Source organism: Rattus norvegicus, chromosome 4 (genome assembly GCF_036323735.1).
Source record: "Rattus norvegicus strain BN/NHsdMcwi chromosome 4, GRCr8, whole genome shotgun sequence".
Classification (NCBI taxonomy): Eukaryota; Metazoa; Chordata; class Mammalia; order Rodentia; family Muridae; genus Rattus; species Rattus norvegicus.
The window spans coordinates 147,432,371-147,452,459 of NC_086022.1; the positions used below are offsets into that span (position 1 = coordinate 147,432,371).

A 20,089-nucleotide genomic window follows, 5' to 3' on the forward strand; every position below is an offset into this window, starting at 1 on the left:
TTGACACTGAGGTCCACAAGCTTAATAATGAGCCAGGAAATCTCTGACTAAGTCTGAAATTTGGGACAGGAGGCCTAAGTGGGAGGTCTAGTCATCTGAACTTCAAGTTCCCAAGCCCTAGGCCAAAGCAAATGTGGAAGAGGATTTTCAGAGGGAGATATATATGGTTTTTCTGTGTAGCTCAGACTTTCCTGGAACTATTTCGGTAGATCAGGCTGGCCTCTGATTCAGATATCTGTCTACCTCTGCCTCCTGAGTGCTGGAATTAAAGGCATGTATTAGCACCAGGTTTATATTATGAAAACAAAATCTGTCTGCCTGTCTGTCCATCTATCTACCTATCTATCTATCTATCTACCTACCTACCTACCTACCTACCTACCTATCTACCTACCTGTCTGTCTGTCTCCTGGGCTTTGTTGGGGTTGGGTGGAGCCTGAGACCTGGCCAGGGGAGACATTAAGTCTCTTCTCCACCCTGACCCCATAGCCAGCTGGAGCAACCTCCTGCCTGCATTTTTCAGATTAGGGGGCAGGGGCCAGGGTCCGATTCATCCCACTTTGGTATAAAGCAGGTATAAAGAGAATTATAGTAATATTCTCTTACCAGAAAAATAAAAGAGTAACAAACTTGGGCTCTTCAAAAGTGACCTGAACAACTGCTGTGCCACACGTGGGGGGGTTCCTTGCCTGCAAGTCATCTCACCGTTTCCAAACTGCCTGGGCCCAAATGAACAGCTGGATTCCTGGAGAGCCCTAAATCTCCAGGTCCAACGTACTTAAACCCCACAGCTTCCTGAGCCTTTTCCAAGCCCACTCGCTTCCCCAGGAGCGGGAAGAGTTCAAGGGTCATCTTTGCTCTTGCCAACTAGGACAGCTTTTCAGGACTCTGAGCCATTGGAAAGAACTGCTTTGGAAGGAAAGAGTCACTAGGTCACTTAGACCCCCCACCCTGTCTCAAAATGAGGTAAGATGTAGCTACCGACTGCCATGCATAATAGAGGGCAGACCTCTGGGCCACTGCTAGATTCCTGTTGAAAGTCCAGACACCAGGGCAGTGCTGGCGGCTTAGGCATCTAATGCCTATGAAAGGCTGAAGGCTGCTGAGTGAAAGTGTCCACTGGCTCTGGTGTGCTCAGGAAAAGCACAAAGGGAGATGCGGAAGGAGCCAGGAGGAAGCATGGGTTGCCTCTATTACTGGCCTAGCCAGTGCATCCAAGTTCCCACTAAACTTCAAGCCAAAGTAAGATGGGCAGTGCAGGGGGTTAGGGTGGGAGGTAATCTGGGCACTCGTCCATGTGTAAGCAGCATGCACGTTGGCCATCTGTGCACAGTATCAGCCAACCCCAAAGCCTTAGCCACTGAGGACCCAGCCTGGACCTGGAGCACCTATAGAATAGTTTGAGCAGTGACCATGTAACATCCAAGCGAAGAACACAGCCACTCTATAGCCTGAGGCCTCTGCTAGCACCTTTAGCCACCCTGGAATCAACTATCTTCCACCACCCCTCAGCAGCTATGAAAGCTCCCTCCCTGTGGCCAGCCTGCAGGAGCGTGGCTTTGCCAGTCTAAAGCGAGAACAAGCAATGCAGCCTCAGGAGCCACTGTACCCTCTCCCATCACCCCCATCGCCCCAAAGGTGAAGACTGTCCTGTTTCCCTAGCTCCCAACAGATTATCTTCACCCTACACATCCACCCACCCTCCCACCTCATCCTCTCAGACGTCAGGCAGCCATTACAAAGGACATAGATTCCCCAGCTCTCACCTGGTTGTGCCGCACTCTGCTCTCTCCCCTGGGGAAAGAAAACAAAATTGCATGTTGATATTTAATTGGCTTTGGTTGTTGTTGTTTTTTTTTTTTTTTCCGGAGCTGGGGATCGAACCCAGGGCCTTGCGCTTGCTAGGCAAGTGCTCTACCACTGAGCTAAATCCTCAACCCCTTGGTTGTTGTTTTAAGCTGAGAGCGTTCCTTCCCTTAAAACAAAAACAACAAAAAGATCCCATGTGCCCATCTCTAATCCTGTCCCATGCCCTAGGCAATTGCTAACTTCTGTCCCTGCATGTTTGATAGGCATTTCCTAGAAAGAGGATCACTCTCCTTGTAGTTTCTCTCCTGAATCTTTCTTCTTTAGCTTACCATAATTTGTCTGAGATTCATCCATACAGCATGATTCATTAGTTCATTTATTTTTATGATTGAGTAATATTCCACTGTGTGAACAGACCACAGTTTCCTTACCCACTTGTCAATAACTACCTGTTGTGTAACAGTTTCCTCTGAGTTTGAAACATTCCACCCCACAAGGAAGTTCCTTAAGCAGGAAGGCAAACAGCTTGAAATAGTTTCAGGAAGTCCCTAAAACTGAACAGATTTGCCAGGGCCCTCCTTGCTAGAGTAAACAAAAGCTGAGTCCCTCTTAGATTGGAAACCAAGCTACAGAGATTTGATTGAGGCTAGACCAGTCTGGAAGAGGCAGAAACCAGCAGAGCTTTATAGATCTAAACCAGAAGAGGTTTCCATCAACTGAATCACTTGGAAAAGACACTCTAACCCCGTTGAGCTGCCTGCAGGCTGTGCAGTATACTCCAGGTTCCCACTTTGTGAGCTGTCACTGGAGCTGGCATAGGTCTTGGCGAGGCAACTGTCTGAGCCATTTCTGCTCCTATAAGTAACCCCTCACCCATATTCCTGTAACACCAATAAAATCTATCATTTCACCAAGTTGGTCTTTGGTCCTATCCTTTGTTCTGCTGTGGTTTCTCTATAGAGGGTGAGTTACACAATACTGCCCTCCAAGGATCTCAAACTGTGTTCCCCAAGATGCTCTTCCCATGTCCTCAAACTATTCCTGCCCAAGTCTTCAACATTTCTGTAAGTGAACCACCACCTAGCCACTAAAGTTGAAAGTCAGAGAAAGGCTCTTTAAAGTTCTCTTTCCTTCTTAACCTCAATGGCCCATTTCCCTCTATTTCAACACCGCCATCCTGCCTCAGGCTCCTACCATCTCTAACTGCAGGCCTTGCTTTTTAAGTGCAGCTCCTATTTCACTAAGATATATCACAACTCAACAGTGAAAGAAATAGTTTTAGCTCGAGCATGTCACATCTTTCTCTTGCTTTCTAGAGGCCCCTGTCACATATGGAATTAATATGTCTCATTCCCTATATCCATAAACTATTCAAGTTCCCAGGGGACCCTGCAAACTACCTTTACATGTACAAAGACTCCTTACTCCTTTGGCCATGATGCATTTGCCACAGATTTCTCTGCTAGGTCCCCATGTTGGCCTTTGTTTGCTGGGTTTGTCTTGCCCACGACCCTTTTGAAGCTGCCTCTTGCAAGTCAGCCTTTTGCATCCCGGCTGAAAAGGAGGATGTAGAATAGAGTTTACTCCACCTGTGTAGACAAGGGTCTCCTCACAGCTCCTCTGTTTCCCTTCTTTCTATATACACTTATCACTGGCACTGTCTTAAAATGCAATTTCACCAGTTTACTGCCACCTATTGTCATTATTGTCACATCTGTTCACCTAGACAGGTGCGAAAGAACAGGGTCTCATATAGCCCAGGCTAGCCTCAATCTCACTATATAGCTGTGACTGGCCTGGACTCCTGATCCTATGCCCACTTTCCAGGGGTGTACCACCATGTCTGTTCTTAAACTCTGAAAGACTGGGAGATGTCCGAGTTGGTAAAAGTGCTTGTTGCAAAAACATGGGGACCTGAGATCAGATTCCTAGCACCCATTTAATAAAAGCTAGGTGTGACAGCATATATCTGGAACCCTGGCACTGGGTTATGGAATCTGGGGACTCATGAGCCAACCTAATGATCAATAAGCTCCAGGTTCTATGAGAGATTCTCAAAATAAAAGGTAGAGAGCAAGTCAAATAGCCTATGATGATCTCTGGCCCCGTTTCCCAAATGAATGAAACTCCCCACTAGAACTCCCTCAGGTCCATGCTGCTCAAAGTGCTGTAACAAGTTCTAGAAGCCAAGTGGCAAGACAGCAAAGCAAAACAGGCAAGGTAAATTCAGTGCTTGATGGGTTAAATTTTATCCTATTTAACCCAACTTACAAATATTGTCATTTCTATATGTAGATAGATTATCAACATCAAGCAAGACACTTTATAATCTCTTCCCCAGGAGCCTTTGCTTCAGGTCCTGGTGTTCATTCTGTTCGTCTCAATGAACACAATCACGGGTCAATCCATGCTTCAAGTGTTCAGCAGCCAGTGTCGCCCACGACCTTCACCTCGGAGACAGAGCTCTAGACAAGAATCTGACTCAATATTCGTCGTATGAGGTTTGTTTTATGTTGTTTGTTTGTGTTGCTTGTTTTGTTGTTGTTGTGGGGAGTGTCTCACATAGCTCAGAATCACCTCAAATTCATTATGCAATAGAGGACGACTTTGAACTTTGGATCCCCCTGCCTCCACCTGCCATTGGCTAGGTTTTTATGCCACTCTGGGGATAGAACCCAGGGCCTCTAGTTTTATGATGGGCTGTAAGGCTTGGGTCTGACTAAGCTATGTTCCATTCTGGTACAGACAGTAAACTACACATACTTAATGACTTCAGCAAAGAACAAGTGTGCTAGGATCCCAGGTAGGAACACAGGTAGGAACTTAACAGAACACTCGTGCCCAGAATGACAGGGAGGTCACAGGTGAAAGACTCGAGGATAACAACAAACCAAATTCTCTGGACAATGAAATGACACTACCACACAGCTAATGTGCACTGGGAATGTGTGCTCCCAAAAACAGCAATGCCAATGTGAGGGGCACCTAGCAGCCTTTTAAAAGTTTGCTGGTTGGCTGGGCGTGGTGGCGCACACCTTTAATCCTAGCACTCGAGAGTCAGAGGAATGGGGATCTCTGAGTTCAAGCCCAGCCTGGTCTACAGAGTGAGTTCCAGGACAGTCAAGGCTACAAAGAGGAACCCTGTCTTTACATGGAAAACATTTGCTTGTAAATGAAAGTGACCTGAAAGGATTTGTGCTTCTTCTGACAGGTTCCTTGAGTCACGTTGCCAAAGGGGTGCTTTGGAGAAATGGAGGCATGTGACATCATAAAAACAAACAAACAACACCCCCAAAATGACAACAAACCCAGCTTGAATCCTTTTGAGTATTCCTGGAGGCTATATTTCTCGTTTTAAAAAAAGATTGATTGATTGATTGATTGATTGATTGATTTAATGTACATGAGTACACTGTCTCTGTCTTCAGACACACCAGAAGAAGGCACCAGATCCCATTGCAGATGGTTGTGAGCCATCACGTGGTTGCTGGGAATTGAACTCAGGACCTCCAGGAGAGCTGTCAGTGCCCTTAACCTCTGAGCCACCTCTCCAGCCCCTCTCATTGTTTTTTAACCTTTTCATTTCATCTCTGGCAACGTGAATAGCTGTGATGGCAGGAGCGGTGATGAGGCATAACCACACACTAACTCTGCACTTAGACACCGATCTTCAGAGTAAAGATCCAAACTGCTCAGTCAGAGCTGAGGGGACTCAGGGATTAAAGTGTAGAAGAATGGACCTGGTAGTGCCCCTTTAACACCAGCACTAAGGAGGCAGAGGCAGGTGGACCTCTGTGAGTGTCAGTCTAGCCTGGTCTACACAGCAAGCTCCAAGCCAGCCAAAGCTTCATAGTGAATTCCCATCTCACCAAAGCGAACACAGATCAGGAATGTAGAAGAGTGGATTTGGTGAGCTCTGTCTGCCCTGCTCAGCCCAAATTCTGGTTGCCTCACTCAATGCCCTAAGAATGTACAACATGCCTTTATTAGATCACAGATATGCAACATGAACAGCACTTTGGTGTGAACTTACTCAGTTTGTCTTTTTTTTTTTTCAGTAGTTCAGTGCTTTATTGACTTTATTATAGTGTATCAAAGACAGACATGGTGGCACAGGCTTGGAGAGCTCTGCGGAGGCAGAAGGATTAAAAATTCATGGCTATCCTTGAATTCAAGGTTAAATATCAAGTTTGAGGCCAGCCTGGGCTACATAAGATCCCGTCTCAAAAGCTTATTAATAGCATTAATTATGACATACCATACTAATATAAGATGTTAATAAAGGGGAATCGAGGATGGACCTTATGAGAACTCTACTATTTTTTCAACTTTTATGGAAACTAAAACCCATTCTAAACAAAATATTCATTTAGACAAAGAAAAACTTCCCTAGAACTGACCAGTTTGCTAAGCTCTGTCCCTATTGTCAAAGGGAGCACACTGGGCTTCCCTGTGGGTGACTTGCTAAACAACACATCGTGGGGCTTCTAGATGACTCTTGGCTGTTCCTCTATTCTGAAGCATCATTTTCTCAGAGCTACTCTTGCCAACCAGCTCAAAACTCAGAAAGGAGACTTCACAGGTCACATCTCATTGGGAGCAAGCAAAAGAAACTTCCTCTAAATATTACCATTTCAGTTTTAGATTCTATTTAATCACAGGGAAAAAGTAACTTCAAGGTCCCAGGTCCAAGGGGAGCTGTGGACTTCCCAATAGCTGAAGAGCTTCTATTATAAGGAAACAGTTGTCTGAGTCCAGACATGTCAGGGACAACTTGTAAGGGAACAGCTGTCTGAGTCTAGACATCTCAAGGACAGCTTCTCCATCTTGCTGCCAGGGCCAAACTGAGTTTATGTTCCCAAGCCTAGGAACCAACTCCTACCCTGATCGATGGAAATTCCTTTGCTCAACACCTTATGTCTAAATATGATTAGCTGATACTACAGTCCTCCCTACTCCTCTTTGCTTCATGGCTTCATCCTTAAAATGTGCTCTCCAGTGTTTCTTCAGGGCAGTAGTTCAGCTCCAGAGTCGGATCAATGGCCCTGATCAATCAGTTGCAACTTAATTACAAAAAAATTTTGACATCTGCATTGACCTGGTGCTTGCGCTGTGTTGGATCTAAGTGGAACCCATGACAATCTCAGTGTGAGTCATAATTAATAAAACCTGGAAGACCAAATGGACCAGGAGCCATGCCAGATGAACATTATGATCACATTAAAGCCATGCAGACAAGGACAGCAATGGGTTGGCACTCAGAGGGGACAAGGAACAGAAACCCTCCTCTCCCACAGACCCAGGATCCAACCAGGACCTTAGATTTAAAAAAAAAGTACTTGGGTTTCTAAACCTAGGGATTCTGAATTTCGAAACACTAGTAGTCACCACGTCACATTGACTTGCCCCTCTCAACATTGAGAGGTCAGGCTGGCAAAATTGAACAGATGAAAGGAGAGCTCACTGCAGCTAACTCCTCCACACTTGAAACCCTAGTACTTTGCAGGCCTGAGGCAAGGGGATTATAAAGTTAAAATCGCGCTGGTCTATATAGTCAGAACCTAGGAAAGCAAAGAGAAGGTAGAGTGTGGGTCAGGGAGTGGGGAGTGACGTGTGTGTGTGTGTGTGTGTGTGTGTGTGTGTGTGTGTGTGTGTGTGTGTGTGTGTGTGTGTAGAACCAAGTAAGTAGGAATCCCACCTCCTACTTATGGGAACCCATCTACCTCTTGGTCTTGCCCTTTCTTGCAACCACACAGGACCCATGTCAGGTCCTGTACCAAGGTGGTTTTTCAGCCTGCCTAGTGAAAACACAAGAGTCCAGCATCAGGTCTTTCCCTGCTGGATGCCTTGAGCTGAGGTGGCTCAGAAGCTCTAGGCCATACAGTAGTCCCTCTTGGTCACTCTATCACCCAACTCACCTTCACCCAGGGTCTGCTTGAGTAAGTCATGCTTGGCTTGCAGCTTGGTGATGAGGTTACTGCCATTCACATATTCTTTAAATTTCTGTAAGACACATGGGCATAAGGAAGTTAAAGGCCACACAGCCAAGTGATGACAAGGTCTCTGACTCTACAACTCATCTCCCTGACAGGGAAAGCAAAGAGATATCAGGCTATCCAGGGACTTGGCATGGGAACAGGTAGGCCTCTGTCCCTGCTTTAAGCTCTTCCAAGTGGCTAATTCTTAGGGATCCCCAGGTCTTGTAGATTGGGTTGTGCACACAAGAGGCAGGAGACTATGGTAGTGGTGGCAGCCAATTCTACAGTGAAGACCATGGGCAGCACAAGGTGAAAGGCCCCTCTGGTCACCGGAACTCCACTATGCTTCTGGACCAGAGCAATAAGGAAGAGAGCAGAGCCAAAGATGAGTCTTTCTTCCACATGAGGAAGGGCTGTGCAGGCCACTAAGAAACCTTCTAATAGACGGATTCTCCCATCACTACACTGGGGAGAATGACCTTCGGGTCGGATGAGATAAGAATGGGTGTACAGAGTGCTTTGCCCCAAGTGCCACAGAAAGTCAAGAGTGGGGCCAGGATGAGTTCTGGCTACCTCCTAGGTCACTGTCCTTGTCAAATTTCATGTGCTGAGGAACAGTGACAAGGAATAGACAACCATCCAGAAGAACAGCACAGCTGACCACACACACACACACACACACACACACACACACACACCACTTCCCTGAGCCTCAACCACCTCTTCATACAGGTGCCAGCCTCCCCTGCTCCGCCCCCTATCCCACAGCACCAGAATACAGCCCAGTGACGGAAGCACAGAGTAAGCAGGATGCCAGCAGGGCAGATGGAATGGCTGCTATTGGTGAATGTGAAGCAGGAGGGATGGCCCTGAGTTGGTAGACTGTTTGCCCAGCTTAACAACACATAAACTGGGTATAGTGGCACTTGCCTATGACTCCAGCACTCCTAAGTGCAAAGAGGACCAAGGTCAGCCTCAGCTACATAAGAAGTCAACCTGTGCTAAGGAAGATCTTGTCTGAAAAACTAATGAAAGCAGGATCTCTGGCTGGCGGTCTAGGAAGACAACAGTGCAAGAAGACATGGGAATCAGGATATGAGATAGGAGGAAGGAGGTCTGGCCTGTAGATGGATGGCATTTGCAAAGGCGTTGAGAATCAGGTCATAGAGACAGAGGTGAGTAGCTGAAACATCAGACAAGCTCTCACACAGGATCCCACTGTCCCAGTCAGCTTACCCCAACATGGCTGAGAGAAGTCAGCCAGCAGCAAGCCAGAAACAGCCTGCTCTAAAAAGGGAGAGTCTAATATCACCACCTTCACCCTGGGGGATTTCTCAGATGAGCTGCGAGGCTACGATGCCCTCTCTCTTTCTCCATAGACCTACGTTTATTGATTAAAAGTCATTCCCCTGTGATTCCACTGAGCACCACACACACACATACACAGAGCACACACACACAAATACAGAGCAGTATACACATGCACAATACACATGCACACACACACACACACACACACACACACACACACACACACACACACACACAGAGCAGTGCCTCTCCATGACCTTGGAGGCTAGTAGAGAAAACCTCGCTGTGCAGCCTAGAGTAGAGGCCTGTCTATTTCCAGACTCCCCCCTTCCTCCATTAGCTCCTCGAGGTGAGCTGAGAGTAGATTTAGGATGTCTCATCAAATGTGTGGCAGAGGACCAGCAGCCTCATCACCAGGTCAACATGCAAGTGTCTGCTTTACCACACCTCAGTTCTAACCCTACACCTCAATTCTAACCCTTCTTTTCTTCCTGGGGAGGAATCACAGGGGCCTTTAAACCTCCACGTGTCAGAGTCCTGCTGAGCAGGATAGGAGACGAAGCTCTTGAATTTTAAGCAAGTGCCCTGGCCCTGGGTAATCCTTGCCTTAATCAGTAAGAATTGACTTACAGGCTGGCCATGTAGGCTTAGAACAATACTTCTGATTTTATCACATGTCTAAGAATTCATAAAAATCAGAGGTGAGGTACACACATGAAAGGCAGATGGTGCCTGAGTTGTTTTCCAGACTCCATACACATGTGTATACATGTATTCACACATATATCAGTATGCACACATATCAATATGCATAGGCATATAAATATATACACAAAAAAGAAAAAATATAACCTCTTTCCTTGGTCAAAGACACTAGATTCCTTTATATACAAGAAGGCCGGGCCCCTTCTTCTGCTATCCAGATTTCGTTCTACTGCTGAAGTAACTTTCTAGTTATCCCCACATGTACTTCCTGCTCCCTCTTAGGCTTCTAATAGAAGTGGCATTCTAAGTCCTCAGGAATCTTGAGGACTAGCTTTGTTTTCTTTCCTGACAAGGCCAAAGAATACAGATGGGAGGAATGAGGTGTGTGCCAGCTGTGGTATTGTAGCAGGGTCTTGATTAAGGCTAACCACAGTTTAGAGTCAGATGCTGGGACTGGGTTAACTTGTGACACATTCTATGTGAATGATTCAGTCACCATCAGTCTAGCTGTATGTCTCAAGTGATCTGATCTTCTACCTGGTGATTGCATTTTCTTTTTAGCAATCTTTAAGGTATTGGAGACCATGCTCCCTGGGTCTGCACATCATACAAGACCTGAAGAGAATACAGGTGTTGAGCAGTTGGATTTGGGTGCTGACAACTGGGACCGGTGACATGAATCCATCAAGAGGACAGCTCAGCCAAGACCTAAGTTGTTTCCTACGAGACCTTTAAGAGGAGGGGGGCCTGGGTGCCTATAGAGGGGAGAGTCAGCTGATACCATTTGAGCTTAAACACAAAACAAGTAAGATATGCAGCAGCATATGTCCTTGGTGACTTTTACTTTGGATATTTAGAGCATGTTTTCAGGAGCCACTAGGGTGCTGAGACTACTCAAACCAAAGCTTGTAAGGTAGGGCCAGAAAAGTCAGAGCCTTCAACACGGAGAACGGAAACCCCAGCTTTCTGAAGCCAGGTAAGACTTCACTGTCAGATAGCATCAGCTTCACTCCGGTCACCAAAGAAAACAGCATGGAGATCCATGGCCAGGAATCCCGGGTGCTAGATTTCCTGAAGTTAACGGAGGAGAACCCCATACCCAGTCAGCCACAGTCAAGCAGAAGGGTTGTTTGGGTGAAAGAAAGCTTGTCACCCTGGGCATTTAAGCAGAGTCCCCATGAGCCTTGTGTGGGTGTGTATCAGATGGAAAGTCAGTCCCTTACAGCCCCAGCCTCCATGTTCAAGAAGCCTAACTTGAACCAAAGCCGCAATTCTCTTCCTTCCTCCTCCTGTCCCCTGGTTAGATTGAAGGTTTGTACCCTGGGATTGTATAGGAGAGGCCAGCAACTCCTGAACAACTTGCTCCCAATGTTGAGGTCCTGATATTCAATGTCTAGTCATCAATTTAAGACAAAAATGCATGCACAGAACTCTAGGTGGGTACCTGACTCTTCACCAGGTTCCTCTCACCCAGAGGTTCTCAACCTGTGGGTCTCGACCCCTCTGGAGTCACATGTCAGACATTTTGTGTATTAGTTATTTATATCATGATTTATAACTAGCAAAATCACAGTTAAGAAGTAGCAGTGAAATAAGTTCGTGGTTGGGGGTCACCACAACATGAAGTATCAAAGGCATTAGGAATGTTGAGAACTGCTGATCTAACCAAAATGACTAAAACTCTCTCTTTGGTTCCTTCCAAAAGCATCAGTGACCATCACTCAGGATCAGTGCCAATACCACCCGATGATGAGTCACTCTACACTTCAGAAAACCAAACCAGGCAACCTAATGTTGAGAAGCACACTGGGAGATCTATGCTGTATTATTTTGCTGGCTCTCTCTCTCATTCGGACTTCTTCCAAAGCTACAGGCAAGGTGTCAACAGACAGTGGCCTCTGGGTCCTTGATGCTACTTACTGTAAAATAAAACATTTCTGTCTCCTGCTGGTTGGCTCTCCTTTTGGCGATGTTGATTTTGCTCATGTAGGTCTCAGAAGCAGCTGACTTTATGGACTCTGTAGATCGGCTGTGTTGGAAGGCGTCAGAGACATCAAAGTCCTCCACGGTCAGCATGTCCTGTAAGGTCTGCATGGTGGCATCCAGGGTTTTCCTAACCTAGGGGAAAACAGCATATCCAGAACCCCCTTTATTTCCTAGTGCCTCTGACACCCACTAAGTCCTTTTCCCGACAGTCACTTTGTTCTTTCATTTAATGTCTCTAGACACAGGACAAGATGGCTCCTCTTCTTATACCGACATATACAGTGAAGTGAATTGGTCATTGGTCCAAGACCAATAACTGGCAGGCTAAGAAGCCAGATTGCCCAATCTAAGATCATTTAATGGACTGCTTCTGTTTGAGGGACCTTGGGAATGTTATGAGGACGATGGAGTCAAGTTTCTAGGCTTCTTTCTCCGGCCTGGTTAGAGGAACCTAAACAAGGCTCCTCCTGGGGCCTGGAGGGTTGCCACTTGAACATGGAAATCAACAGAAATTCTCTCATGTTTCCCTCATTCATGGAAAAAGGGGTCATGTGACAGTGGGCGCGATCTGCTGGGAGACAGGACCTTGGGGGAAATTAGTTCACTGCCACAGAATTTTGTTAGGACACCACAGTTTCCCCCCTAAGGTACAGTGAACCCCACAGCACAGAGATAACAGAAGCAAGGCTTGAGGACCTCAGCCTCACAGAGGCCCTGGGATGAAGAGGGTCTCAGTGGCAGATTCTATATCCCAGAGGTAGGTCAGTCCAAAAGGGGTCACTGGCAAAAAAAAAATATGACTCTTATAAGATCATTGACACTCAAAGTCTCTCTTGTTTCCTCAGCAGAAATGTCACCTCCTAAGGGTATCAGGCCCCTGTTGTCTTCACATACCATGCCACTCATTGTCCACTGTTTCTCCATATCCAGTAACTCATTGGTCCTTCTGTCTTAATTAGTTCTCTCATCAGAAAGAGGAAGAACTATGAGGCTGTGCTCCTTTGATTTACTCTCTATCTAGAATAATGTCTCGCATGTATTATGTGAATAAATACTACATAAATAAATACCTGTTGAATGAATAAATGAGTGAATAAATCAAAATCAATTCTTTTTTTCCAACACAGGATAAGCATACTCGACCATATCCAAGCCATCCGCAGCTCACAGAGAGGGCTGTGTGCCTCAGTCTCCTCCCTGTGGCCCTGATTTCTATTTAAACTTCATTAACAGCATTATACACATAAACCATTAACAAACCTTTGAGGTGAAGACAGAAGAAAAGCAGAAAGAAAGCAAGTATTCTGCCCGCCTCCTGTATTGGTTTAAAAAACAAGTTGACTTGTCTTCCTGTGACCTTCCCTGGACCTGCTCTGATTTGTGTCATTTCAGCTCTGTCCTAGCTCTGCCCTTTGTAGAGATCCCGAGCACAACTGTCCCTATTGTCCAGGACAGCCTTCATGACATTTGAAGGCAATGGCCGTACCTTCTCACCTTCCACCATGACTGTACTTCTCAGGGATAAGTTTGTCCATCGCTTTGAATGGCACCACACATGTCCTGGGGTCCTTTCTCCAGGGCCCCAGAGTTGGCTGACATCTTTCCTCTGACACTTCCAGCCTGGTTTCCTCAGTCTGTGTTCGAGTGGGCCTATACAGCATGATGCCATGCCACAGAGGAATATGGGAGGAACACTGGGCTGGTGAGACTGACCCATTCCCTGGGGTTTGAAAACCCACAATACTCTTAGGGCGATCTGGACTATCTACTCCATTGTGTAATTTTAAATATTAACTCTGACTCCTGATCATGACAACAGAAACTTACCGCAGAGAATGAGGTGGAAAAGCATGAGGTCGGTAGTAACCATCAATCATTCTATGGCTGAGATGGAGCCAAGGTTCACATTTTGAAACATTTTTTCCCAAACATTCTAACCCTGCAAATCTGCAATCATTCTAAAACAGAGTCCTGCTTCCTCTTGTTTCCCTGCCACCTGAGGTCTTGTAAGCATCCTTTAGACCACTAAATATTCATGGTGTAGGTGGGCTGTGCGGTTGTATAGTCTCCCACCAATGAGCCATCATTTCCTATATAGTCCAGAGCATGAGACTCCCCTGCACGAGCCCCAGGGAACTAGACCGGGGCAGCGGCCCACTCACCTCTTCGTTCTCAATCTTGAGAGTGGCCAGCCTGGACTGCAGCTGGTGGTACCGCATAAGCAGCTCCGTCTGGACAGGCTGCTGTGCACTGACCTGGCAGACCTGCAGAAAGAAACTCTGTCATTGCAGATGCTGGAGCCATCATTAACATTCCATCCAGAGCCCAGGACACAGGTCCAGCAAGGCTGAGTGACCTGCCCTGGGTCACCCCTGGGCAAAGGCTGTACCAGATGGGAACGCTTACTCTAGCGCCAGCTGTCGCCAGCGTGGTTCTCTAGTCATAATCGTTGACATTTGCACAGTAACTGTGGGCTTGAAAAGACCTCTAACATAATCTTAGCCAGACAAAGTAACTCACTGCAAGGCAGGGAGTTGCGGAATGCAAGGATCTGCTTGAACAGACAGTAGCAAGCACAACGAACCAGAAGCAGTTGGCAAGCGCTCCTGTCACTACAGGAATGTGTAAAGATACATCAGGGACAACCTTGACAATCACACTGTTGGTCCGCTGTGTCCACAGATTTCATGTTCACAAATTCAGCCAACCAAGGACAGAAAGTATACGTATGAGGAAAAAAAAAAAAAAGACACCTCTGAACTGAACCTAGGCAGACATTTTCTTCTTATCACCCCCTAAACAATACAGCACAACAATCGTGCACAGCATTTTCATGGTGTTAGGTATGCTAAGTAATACAGAGGTGAATTCAAGTGTGCAGGAGGATATGCACAAGGTCTTTGTACGGTGTTCTTATATAAAGTGCTTCAGTACCCTTGGATTCGGACATCACCAGTGCCCTGGAAGCAGTCACCCACAGATACCAAGAGCAGCTGTGCCAATTTTCCAGGGTCTTCACTTCCAAAGCTGTTACTGCCTATGAGTTTGTTTTCCTCTCCAGACCTCATTAAGGGTCTGGGAAGCACAGCATGGATGGAAAGTCAATTGTCTGGTGCTTCAGAGGCTCACAGTATTGGAAGGGACATCAGAAGAGGACATCTAAGGTACAATGAGATAGGAGACTATTTCTAGGAAGACCAGAGCATCCTTGAAGTCTCCTAAACACATCTAAGAGGGGCGGGGCCTAAGGAAAGCCAAGGTGCTACAGTTCTGTAGGTAGGGGGCCTAGTGAACAAGACAAGGAAATAATCTGAAGAAGCTCATGAATTAAGAGCTGATCCTAGGCCACTTCGGTAAATAAACGGAATATGTGCTTGGGCTTTTTTCTCCTCCCACAATCCCCTAGGAGCATGGGAGAGAACAGAAGTAGTAACTATGATGTTAACATGCCCTTCTACCAAATCTGAGGCATAGGAAACTCCTTCTCAAAGTCCTGTGAAAATGGTATTTGGAGGTGAGGCTGCTGGGAAGTGACTAGGTTTCAATGAGGTGCTGAGGGTAAGGCTCCCATAATGGCATTAGTGACTTTATCAGAAGCAAAAGACAGACAGACCCGAGCTACATGCTTGTTTGGCCTTGCAGAACGGTAGCCATGTCATTGTACAGCGGGACAGCATTCACAAGATGACAAGCAGAAGCCAGAACCCTGCTTTTAGGGCTCCTAGCTTCCTGTCTGCGAGCTGAAGAGGCCTCTAGCACACAGCTTCTCAACCTTCCCAATGCTGCAACTTTAATACGGTTGCTCAGGTTGTGGTGACCCCAACCATAAAATTATTTTTATTATTACTTGATAACTGTAATTTTGCTACTCTTATGAATTATAATATAGATATCTAATATGTAGGATGGCCTCAGGTGACCCCTGTGGGAGAGTTGGTGAACACCCCCAAGGGTTCATGACCCACAGGTTGAGAACCACTGCTAATTCAGGTTTAGGGACTTTCCTATGGTAATGGAAGCTGGACTCCTTCAGCCAGCCCCAAGCAGAATACTGGCAGGAAGCCTACCTCATCCCCCATGTGGGGCTGGAACTCAAACTTGAGTGGAGGGCAGAAGACCTGGCTGCACATGTCCATGACTGTGTGCTTGTCACTCCGGGAGTCCAGGTTGTCCACTGCATTCTCTATGATGTCCAGGCCCTCGTGGCGAGAGGTCTCCAGGTTATATTCTGCTGAGAGGTAGGTCCGAAAGGTGCGGGCCAGGCTGGCGTGAAAGCCCAAATCACAGCACTTGGGGAGAGGCGAGGACAGAAGGGTACGGGTGAGAGCTGGGGTGGGAACCTATGATCACCCTTCATTCCAGAGCACTCAGAGTCCTGAACAAGCCATGTCAAACCCCTCAGCGGGAGCTCAGAGCTAAAATGTGGGTACCAAGAGTACCCAGGCTCCCCAAGCTCTCAACACAGTCTTACCTCAAAGCTTTCCCATGCATGCTCTCTGCCTGGAATGTTCTCCGATTGTCATTTAACTTACAGCCCATTTCCTTCTGGAAGTTTCCCTTGATGTTCTCCATACTGAGCTTTGGTCAGACATCCACATGCCTTCCACTTCCCTCACTGTGACCTTTGCCACTTGGCATTGCAATTGCCTAGTAACAAGCTTTAGGCAAGTGTGCTCCATGGGGCTCTTGCCCACCGCTGAGCTTTAAGTCCTAGTCCACAGTAGGGGCTCAATAATCATTTGGTAAGTAACAAGGCATAAGGGCTAAATGCTGAAAGTTGAAAGCTAAGAAAGAAGAGGGGGCTGGTTTAGGCTATTAGAAGGCTGAGCAGATGGCTGCCCCCAAACCCAATGCCCTGCCTTCCAGAATAGGATACATGGAGTTAGAGGGAAAGAATCCAGTAACCACAACCAACCCTCTACTGAGTACCTTCAGGAATGGTTTCTCCTATTTATCATGGAAGGGGAGACAGAGGAAACAGCCCCAGCTCTAAGACAGTGTCTCCCATCACTGCCGCTCACAATACCCTTCTTTAAGCCTGGTGCTCTCCAGGGAGTCCTGCACAGCCAGCTACACAGTCAGTGGTCTACTCTTCAGTGATCAAACTCATTCCTCCTAGAACTCCCCAGTGGCTTTTCCACAGTGTCTGGACCCAACAAGGGTTCTGAATGAATGGTCTCCTCCTCTTCCATAACTGCAGCTTCTAAGGGTGTAAACTGTATACACATTTTCCCTGTGCCTTCACACCCAGCAGAGGCCCTGGTGCAGAAGGGAGGATGTTGGAGGTTGCTATCCTGTATCTAAGCTATGGGGAGTCCACCAGAGTTCACTTCTATCCACAGAAAGTGTGAGCATGAAATAGCTCATACTCCACTTCCAGCTCTTATCCTCTAGCAGGGTTACAAAAGCTTGGCCAGCCCACATGTCGGTTAAGGACCATGGCCATCCCCATCTCCCCCCAACTTATGAGACGCACCAGCCTACATAGGCTCCCACCTAGTCCCAGACTTGCTCTAGCTGATGAGATGCTGCAGCTTGCACAGAGCCCTCGCCCAGCCCCAAGCTACCCAGGTTGCTCACATCGATGAGATCAGAGACATCGTGGATGTAGTATTTGCTGATAGCTGCGTTGGTGGCTGCCAGATTCAGCAGGTAGTCATTTCGGGCCTTTGTGCACTTGAGCTTGTTCTCAGAATACTTGGCCTGCCTCTGTAGGGAGAAGACATAGACATCAGAGCCCAGCCAACCAGGGAGATAGATGATCTATGATTTCCATGTGAACTATCTGACAGTGAGTCCCACCTCCCAGTTTTGCTTCTATACCAAGGGAGAACTGTTGGACCCCACACTCAGCAGTACACGTCATCATTTGTCAGCCCTCCAGGTGATCTCTCTCTCTCTCTCTCTCTCTACACACACACACACACACACACACACACACACACACACACACACACACACACACACGACGCTGTATATGTACTTATGGTATATATAAGACACTCCACCCTCAGAACCCTTCATGGGCTTCCAATGCTTTTAGTGGCCCAGAGGTCTTTAAGACTCGGCTTCTGGCTACCACTCCAGGTTATCCTTCCATCCCCATCTCTGTATATCCACCTTCTCTCACCCAACCTCTTTTGCCTTTCCTCAAGAGACCAAGTTCATGTCTGCTTTGAGTCCTTCAGACTCTTTGGAGTCACGCATCTGAGCCTCTAAGAGGTCTGTTTCTTGATGTCACTCAGGACCTTACCCACGGTGATAGCCACACAGGCCCCTGATGATGGCCCTGTCAGCTACGCATCCCTCCCACCCCTCTCCCCTGCTCTGTGCTGCCAGAAGCTCTTTGTTTATTTGTTGATGGTTAGTACCCATGGAAGAAAGCAAATTCCACAAAGTCGGTGCCATGACCTATCTTGCTTGTGGGTCATGGATCTGAGGCACCCAAACCAGACTGACTAAGCAAGTCTTGGGCTATTTTTAAGAAGAGGGGAAAGGGGAGGAGGAGAAGCAGCAAAAAAGAAGGGAGAGAGTCTGGGTCTGAATGAAAGGACAAGCAGGGCAGAGCACCCAGAGCCTTGGCAAAGCCCTTTTTATGCTGAACCAGCCCAGAAGGGAGGAGTGAGAGAAGGCACAATGGATAACTGCCTCTTTCAGACTGAGGTGTCTTGGTGCTGGGTCTCTTTAAAGAAAACATGCTTCTGTCCCTCAGCTAGCTGCTCTTTTCCATTCCTCACTCCACATGAGATCTACCTTTGGAGTATACCAGTTCCACTTCCAACCCTGAAGGTCTCCTAGGCATCTCCTCTGACTTTCTTCTAGATCCTTCTCACCCGAGGACTATACAGCATATGTCTCCTGGAACTCACACCCTATCATAGCCAGACGCCCATCCACACAGAGTCTGGATATTCCTGACCCTATCTAGGGACTCACTGTGACCTTGAAACCGTTTTCCTGGCCTGAGTTCATTTTAGAATTGAAGAGGACAGTCATGGCATCTTAGCTGAACTCATCTATTTATAGACGAGGAAATGAGAGCCCAAGAAGAAAAGTGGCTTGTCCAGGAGCCAAGTTGCTAATTAGCATATGACTACACCAGGAATGAGCCTCTAGAATCCCAGCCAGTATCTTTCCACCCAGGCACTTCCTCTGGAGAGAAACCTTGCACCAATGAGCAGCCACTCACTTGTCCTCCTCCAATTCCTCAGAATACCAACAATCTACTTCCTGTGTCCATTGGTGTGTCTATTCTGGACATTTTACATAAGTTAATTTGTAGAGTGTGTGGTCTCTTGTATCTGTCTTATTTTACTTAGCATAGTGTCTTTGGGGTCCATCAGCATTGTGGCTTGTATCAGGACTTCATTCCTTTTCCTGGCTGAGTTACATTCCAATTGTTTTCATCTCTTGGCTACATCTCTTGAACAGTGCTACTGTGAACATTCACACACAAATTTTGATACAAATATGTTTCTGTGCCTCTGGGGCAAACCCAGGAGAGATACTACTGAGTTACATGGTAGCCTGGTCCATGTATGTTTACTACCTGAAGAACAGCCAGATGGCTTTCACAGTGACAGACCACTCACATACACAATCTGCCCCTAACAGCGGTGCAAGGTTTCCTGATTTCCACATCTGTATCCCTGCTTCTTCCTATCAGCCTTTATTGGTCCTTCTGGTGGCTGTGAAGTACTATTGAGCTGTGGTTTTTGCTTGTTTCCTTCATCCTTAATGACACTGAACAAATTGCTCTGTATTTACAGACCACTTAGATAGGTTCCTAAAAATTGTCTATTCAGAGGCTGCAGAGATGGCTCAGGAGTTAAGAGCAGTGGCTGTTCTTCTAGAGGACCTAGGTTTGATTTCCAGCACCCACATGGTGGTTCCCAACTGCTTGTAGCTGCAGTTCCAGGGGATATGAAGCCTCTTCTAGTCTGTGAGAGCACCAGCTATACAAGTGAGGTGTTTATATGCATGTTGACAAAACACCCAGACACAAAATAATAAGAAAAGAATTATCTATTCAACTTCCTTGTTCATTTTGGTATTAAGTCTTTATCTGGATTTTGGGGTTTCCTCACTTTCAAAAAGTATACCAGGGGACACAGACACACACACACACACACACACACACACACACACACACACACACACACACATGTTTCCCTGTTTACCCAGGTTCTGTTGGGTTTTGTCCCTTCCAGTCTGTAATTTCTAAAGGATCCTGTAATCATAGAATTAGGCCCATAGGAGGACAGATAAACATTGGACACAGTGGCTGGCAGATAGAATAA

The 20,089-nt window shown here is 46.7% G+C and overlaps 1 protein-coding gene and 1 long non-coding RNA gene across 6 annotated transcripts in view; one reads left to right on the forward strand and one right to left on the reverse strand.

The window, feature by feature from the left end:
- Positions 1–11,748, forward strand: part of LOC102548080 (uncharacterized) — a 67,153-nt gene extending 55,405 nt beyond the window's left edge. For both annotated transcript variants that reach the window (XR_005503819.2, XR_010065899.1), the window contains 3 exons: positions 4,151–4,310; positions 10,365–10,779; positions 11,509–11,748. This is a non-coding gene — a long non-coding RNA (uncharacterized LOC102548080). The remainder of the gene's footprint in view (positions 1–4,150; positions 4,311–10,364; positions 10,780–11,508) is intronic.
- Srgap3 (SLIT-ROBO Rho GTPase activating protein 3) overlaps positions 1–20,089 on the reverse strand; it is a 235,326-nt gene that overhangs the window by 41,289 nt on the left and 173,948 nt on the right. For all 4 annotated transcript variants that reach the window (XM_006237048.5, XM_039108203.2, XM_039108202.2 and 1 more), the window contains exons 6-11: positions 17,370–17,498; positions 15,857–16,078; positions 13,952–14,053; positions 11,724–11,921; positions 7,728–7,812; positions 1,767–1,794 (exon numbers count right to left, since the gene is read on the reverse strand). In XM_006237048.5, coding sequence (XP_006237110.1) covers positions 1,767–1,794; positions 7,728–7,812; positions 11,724–11,921; positions 13,952–14,053; positions 15,857–16,078; positions 17,370–17,498 — 764 coding nt within the window. The remainder of the gene's footprint in view (positions 1–1,766; positions 1,795–7,727; positions 7,813–11,723; positions 11,922–13,951; positions 14,054–15,856; positions 16,079–17,369; positions 17,499–20,089) is intronic.